Genomic DNA, 6,809 nt, shown 5'->3' on the forward strand with positions numbered 1-6,809 from the left:
GTAATTGGCCATTTTTATTTACATAATTTGATTTTTTTTATGATTTTAGAATGTAATCGATAGTCAAAAAAGTAAGTTTTATAGAATTCTACATCTAGTTTTTTTAATTACATTGATCATTTCTGGCAAATCAGTCTTTTGACTTATTATATTAATTGCTCTTTTATAGAAGTTATCACATTTATTAACACTAGTAGAAACTTGGCGTAAAAACATAAACGTTTTTGTATTTATATATCTATATTTTTCATTTATTATTATTTTTATTATTATTATTATATGTATATTCATATTTTTTAAATATCAAATATCATTAAAAAAATAAAATAAAAATATTTTCTTTCATAATTATTATATATATATATATCAATTTAAAAACTAATAATTTTTTTAGTTTATAAAATATTTCTAATTTAGTTATTATAACAATTATTATTGTTGTTTTTCTAAAATTAATTTTTATTTAATAATTTTCTGATATTGTATAAAGAAATTCTTTCAAATATATCCAAAATGAATTTTTTACTCTACCAAATATTTACATTCGACACATATTTATGAGTAACATTTAATCTGTCGAAAATCTTGGATATACCAAGGGGTCCAAAAATTCAAATTACCATAAAGTCATCGATAAACTCAAAAAATGATGTTATATGTAGCTAAAAAAATTCCTCCAGCAAAATCTAGGTAATATTCTCTAAGTCCAATTTTTGATACAGTTACATTGAATCTTTCAGCAAAAAAATTGAAGATTTGGATTTTCTCTCTATTATATATATATTAATTTACAATTATTAATCTTCTATAATTATTAATATTTCATATTTAAAGGTTACTAACGGATGTGGGTTCCTCTTCCTTCATTAAATTTGTTTAGACAATCAGAAAGATATTTAGAATTGATTGAGAACAATTCTATTGTTTTTGGATTTAAAGATGTATACTCATGAAGATATGTATGTCGATAAATTCCTAGAACACTTGTCCATTCAAATATCAATATATAACTAACTACTTCAGAAAGTATAAGATTTATTAGTTACAAGTTATCGTTAATTTAATTGTTGTATTTAAATGTTATATAGTATAACTTTTTTTAAATTTTGTTATTTTCTATTCTGAATTAATATTGAAATTTATTTCCTTAGCAAATATATATCAAACATGGTTGAAATTGTTTTCAATTATAAGCAGAAAATCACACAAAATACAATTTATCTTGGTAAAACATAGGATATATCACTCTAATTATAACATAAACCAAGGACTTTTCTATATACATTCAAATTATGACAGATGTAGAAAGGTCTCTCAGTAATAAAGGTGAACATTTTTTTTTTGTATAGTGGATTCTTTTTATTGGAGATCTTACATCCACTAAAGATGATAATATTTCATTAACTTCACCCCATCAACCGTTTTTATAGAGTTAAATTATATTTAAAGTCCACTTTGTAATAATGTTAGAGATATATTATGTAGAATAGTGTTATAAGTGATAGTCTATCAAAACAGAGCTTAGAAGAAAAGCTTTCAAATCTTTAACTTATTAAAATGACATTTTAATATATTAAAATCAACCTCAATTTTTCTCATTAAACAAAATAGTTTTTAGAAGAATGCAATTAGTCTTATTAATTTGATTTAGAAATGAAATTATAAAGAAACAAAACTTGATAGTTTTAGTCAATCAAAACAAAGCTTAGGAGAAAAAAATTCACAACTTTAATTATTAAAATTATATTTTAATATATTAAAAATCACTTTAAAGTGATTTTAATAAATTAATTTATTATTTAATCAATTAGAACAAAACAACTCTAAATTGACTTAAGACTTCAATAATTTTAATATATTAAAAAGTGTTTTTTAATACATTAAAACATAGTCAAATGCTCACTTTCAAGGTTTATATTATTTTAATTGGTTAATTTGACATATTAGTTAAAATATTTCTTAAATTTTGTTCATCAAAACTAAGAACATCTAAATAGATTAAAAATCTATTTTAATTAATCAATTAAAACCCAGTGGCATATGATTAAATCATGACAAACATAACACATTGTATTAAAATCACTATTGAAAGTCATCTTCAACAATCTTTGAGTTAGAAGTTCCACCACTTGGAACTTTATCATACATGTCAATGCATTGTTAGAGTATTCAAAATGATCACTCCAATTTCCTTACATATAGTTAAATTTGGATGATAAGATGTAAGTTGAGAAATTAAAAATATATAAAAACATAAATGAAATTAAGCTAATTTTTTTTATTAAAATAACAAGAAAAAGGATACAAAATATTTTTATGATTTAATATTTTTTCATTTATATGTTATTATTATTATTAGTAAAAAAAGAAAACTATTTGACGTGTGAGAAAGAGAGAGGAAGAAGAAAAAAGAAAGTATTTGTGAGTGAAGATGGATATAGACTTAAAATGTGTGGATGTGATTCTATTGAAACATGTGATTTCATCTGTACGAAGATTATGATGTCTACGGATTTTGCAACATTGTGCCTGGATTTAATTCGTTTCCAACTGACACACTTTTGACTTTTTGTGGAGTAAGTTGTTTTTTATTTATTTATTAAAATCAATTTTTTGAATAATTAAAAATTAATATGTTTGAAGCACTGAATTTGTAATATACTCACTTTTAAATAACTATATTAATTATTTTATTTTTATTATAAATTGAGAATTAAAAAAATGTATTTTAATTTTTGTAGTTAAATTAATATTTTAAAAAAATATTACGTATTTTATCTATTTAAAATCTGAATGATAAAAATAAATTAAATAATTTTTAATAAACATACAAAATAAAATAAAAATAAATAAATAAATAATAAGAAGAAGAAATAACAACAAAAAATAAAATAAAAATTATAAAGACATTATTATTAATAACATTTTAATATACAAGGAAAAAGAAGAAGATAAGAAAATAATGAATGAAAATAAGAAAAAAAAATAACAAAAATGAAATTATAGCCATGACAATGGGTAAAAGGGAAAACATATACAGTTGACATTAATAATGAAAGAGAAGAAGAGAAAGGAACAAAGTTGTGTTTGTTGAAGAAGTATGCTAATAATATCATTTTATTATAATTCCAACCTTCTTTTCTTTTATATTATTTTCATTGAAATACTTATTTTTTACATTTTCCATCAGTTTCTTTTCTTGTTTCACTCTAATTTACTCATTTAAAGACATTACTTGCCATTTTAATTATTTTCTTCTTTATTTTTTTCATTCCCTTTCATTTTTTGATTCAAGCATCCAAACAAAGAGCTAAGGTCACTATCAACTTTGCCATGTTTCGTATGTTTCGTGACTTGAATGAATAAATTAATAGTAGTTAATATCAATCACACATTAGTAATAAAGGACCCACATTGTACCAAATATCAATCACAAGTCATAGCCACAACACAAGATATTTTTATGGGAAGAAAACAAACCTTCTACGGTTAAAGACAAAGTTTGCACATCTATATATACAAGTATGGTATGAACTTGATGAGAAACATAGAAGCACATAATTAAGGAGAATATTCCAAATCGAGATATAAAAGAAAACAATGGAAGTAGCTCAGGTACTGTGCATGAACGGTGGCGTTGGAGACGCAAGTTATGCAAACAACTCTCTTGTTCAGGTATAGTGAAACATCTTCACAACACTCTCAGCTTGTCATCATGCTTGCTATGTTCATTTCACCCATTAAAAACAAAGTTATAAATAGAATTTTGATTTGAAGAGCAATGTTATATATAATATACGCAATATTGTTTTTTTTGTTTTCTCTCTCATTAGCAATAAGTTCTCTCATTAGCAATAAGTTCAGTTATCACTTAAAACGAATTTCATAGTACAATCATTGGTTGTTTTGTTATGCAGCAAAAGGTGATTTGTTTGACAAAGCCAATAAGAGAGGAAGCCATAACTAGTCTCTATTGCAGTAAACTCCCCAAAAGTTTGGCAATTGCAGATTTGGGTTGCTCTTCTGGACCAAATACTTTGTTTGTTGTGTCTGAACTCATTGAGACTGTGGAGAAGCTTTGCCGACAGCTGAACCATAAATCTCCAGAATACAAGGTGTTTTTGAATGATCTCCCTGGGAATGACTTCAACAACATCTTTAAGTCCATTGACAGCTTTAAAGACAAATTGCAAAATGAATTGGAAGGTGGTCCATGCTACTTCTCTGGGGTTCCCGGATCTTTCTATGGCAGGGTTTTCCCAAGTCGAAGTTTGCATTTTGTCCACTCCTCTTACAGTCTTCAATGGCTATCTAAGGTACATGCATATGCAAAATGGAGCATTTTTGTTAGTTATACTCACATTTGTATTTTGTAAGAGCTGGTAATATCATATATGAAGTATAAATAATAATTATGTATTGGTGATTATATTAGGTTCCTGAGGGTGTAGACAACAACAAGGAAAATATCTACCTAGGTAGAACAAGCCCATCAAGTGTTGTGAGAGCTTACTATGACCAATTTCAAAGAGATTTCAGTCTTTTTCTCAAGTGTCGAGCAGAGGAACTAGTTGAAGGAGGTCGTATGGCTCTGACATTTTTGGGGAGAAGAAACGAGGATCCATGTAGTAAGGATGGTTGCTACATTTGGGAGCTTATGGCTTCGGCTCTTAATGATATGGTTTCTCAGGTAATGAATTACGGATCCAGTTTCTGAGGAGGTGAAAACATGACAATCTGACTTTTTACATTAAGAAGGGCTTCTTTTCTATAGTATTCTCTTTCCTAAGTTTCTTATATAAAAATTATTGTTTAATATTAATTTCCTAAGTTGTCTGTTGAAACACATATATAAATCTGGCAAGATGCATGCATATAAATCTTTTCACGGTTTTGCTGCAGGGAATGATAAAGGAAGAGCAAGTAGATAGTTTTAACATCCCACAATACACTCCATCACCATCTGAAGTGAAATTGGAAGTTCTTAAAGAAGGATCATTTTCTATCAATCGTCTAGAAGTGTCTGCAGTGAACTGGAACGCTTTAGATGATTGGAACGCTCTTGAGTTTGAATCTGAAAGGTTTGAATCAGTTGGTGATGGTGGATACAATGTTGCACAGTGCATGAGGGCCGTGGCAGAACCTATGCTGGTTAGTCACTTTGGTGAAGACATCATTGAAGAGGTTTTCAGCCGCTACCAACAAATCTTGGCTGATCGTATGGCCAAGGAGAAAACTAAGTTCTTCAATGTTACCATACTTTTGACTAGAAAAACATGAACAAGAACTTTGCGTCTAAGGAGAAAACTGAGTTCATCAATGTCACTGTATTATTCACTAGAAAAGAATAAGCAAGAAGTTTGTATCTGTACGTATGGTTTGCTGGTTTGTTTTTTGGCAATTATGTATAACTAGCAAAAATATTAAGTTGGAATAGAATAAAATTATTGTGTTTGTTAAGCGATTTTTTTTATATTTATATTTTATTATGAAATAATTTTTTTGGCAATTTAATAGTAAAAAATAACAATTTTATACCATTCACTACAAGAAAAATATGAAATAGAAGACCAAAATTAATTAGTTGTTATAATAACTAAATTAGAGACCATTTTAGAAATTAAAAAAAAAAATTGGTTTCTAAATTAGTTTATATTATTGTTAGATGATTTCTAAATTAGTATCTAATTAGCAACAAAAGTTTTAGCTACCAATTATTTAGTTTCTAAATTTGGTAGCAAAAACTTTTGCTAATTAGATATCAATTTAGAAACCATTTAACAATAATAGAAACTAATTTAGAAACCAATAATTTTTTAGTCTCTAAAATGGTTTAAAATGGTTTCTAATTTAGTCACTATAACAACTAATTATTTTTTGTCACTAAAAATTAGTTTTCATTTCATGATTTTCTTGTAGTGATTTTTTTAGAATAAAATAAATAATAATTTTGTTTAGATGTGAACTGAATGTAATAAATTTTAAGGTATATTTTTTTAAGTAGGGGTTGCACTAACGCAAGTCTCCTCTGACACAAATTATGACGTAGGTTTTGTCACTTGGACAAACCTTAGAACAACACCCCTTCTGTGTGCAATGAAGGTCACTCTTCTAGGCCATAGGCCTTTCTGATCACCTATTGACCCCGTGCAGGTAAGTAATAAATTTTAAGGTATTATTGTCATTCATTATGTTATAAAATGATTTGCTTAAGGTTGTGTAATGATTAATGGTAAATATTTAAAGTGTTGGAGATCATCGATTATGGAGTAGGACATTTAATAGTATATTAAGAAGTAAATTTTAAGCCTAACCCAATCTTATAAAACCGGCTTATAAGATTAAGTTTGCATTTACTTATATAATATGAAATATCATACATTTTAATCGATGTGGGATCTTTAACATATCCTCTTACGCCGAGATTGTCAATTCGTGCGTGAGACTATAAATTTATGGTGGTATGATAGTAACCCAATACCGGGTGGTCTGATAAGTCTAACAAATTCTCACTAAAATATAATAAACGAACTTTAAGTCTAACTCAACCTTATGAAACCGACTTATAAGGTGAGTTTTGCATTCATTTATATGTCCTACTCTTTAGTTAATATGGGATCAACAATCTAACATATTAATAAGAAAGTTAAAATAATAGAAAAAATCTTTATAATTCCTATAAGAAAATGTAAATTTGAAAAAAAATCATAGGTAGTGACAATCTTGTTCCATCACCCATGATAATCTGATATGGTAGGATTTATTCATATATAATCATTTCATTGGTATAATAGGTTTCCATCTAGTAT

At 26.7% G+C, this 6,809-nt stretch overlaps 1 protein-coding gene and 1 non-coding gene across 2 annotated transcripts; one reads left to right on the forward strand and one right to left on the reverse strand.

The window, feature by feature from the left end:
- The first annotated feature begins 3,496 nt into the window (after positions 1-3,496).
- LOC137808407 (S-adenosyl-methionine 4-1-methyl-2-pyrrolidinyl-3-oxobutanic acid methyltransferase) lies at positions 3,497-5,460 on the forward strand. Its single transcript, XM_068609498.1, has 4 exons — positions 3,497-3,675; positions 3,918-4,316; positions 4,436-4,690; positions 4,903-5,460. The coding sequence occupies exons 1-4, from the start codon at positions 3,601-3,603 to the stop codon at positions 5,278-5,280; spliced, it is 1,107 nt and encodes a 368-aa protein (XP_068465599.1). The 5' UTR covers positions 3,497-3,600; the 3' UTR covers positions 5,281-5,460.
- A 540-nt stretch (positions 5,461-6,000) lies between these two features.
- Positions 6,001-6,161, reverse strand: LOC137808885 (U1 spliceosomal RNA). Its single transcript, XR_011080763.1, has one exon. It is a non-coding gene; the product is annotated as a U1 spliceosomal RNA (small nuclear RNA).
- Positions 6,162-6,809: the final 648 nt, after the last annotated feature.

This window comes from Phaseolus vulgaris, chromosome 3, assembly GCF_051622355.1.
Source record: "Phaseolus vulgaris cultivar YP4 chromosome 3, ASM5162235v1, whole genome shotgun sequence".
NCBI classification, from domain to species: Eukaryota; Viridiplantae; Streptophyta; class Magnoliopsida; order Fabales; family Fabaceae; genus Phaseolus; species Phaseolus vulgaris.

Coding starts and splice junctions, on each gene's coding strand:
- LOC137808407 (XM_068609498.1), top strand. CDS start 3,601: ATGGAAGTAGCTCAGGTACTGTGCATGAACGGTGGCGTTGGAGACGCA. Junction 4,317..4,435: donor GTCTTCAATGGCTATCTAAG/GTACATGCATAT, acceptor TGATTATATTAG/GTTCCTGAGGGTGTAGACAA. Junction 4,691..4,902: donor TTAATGATATGGTTTCTCAG/GTAATGAATTAC, acceptor GTTTTGCTGCAG/GGAATGATAAAGGAAGAGCA.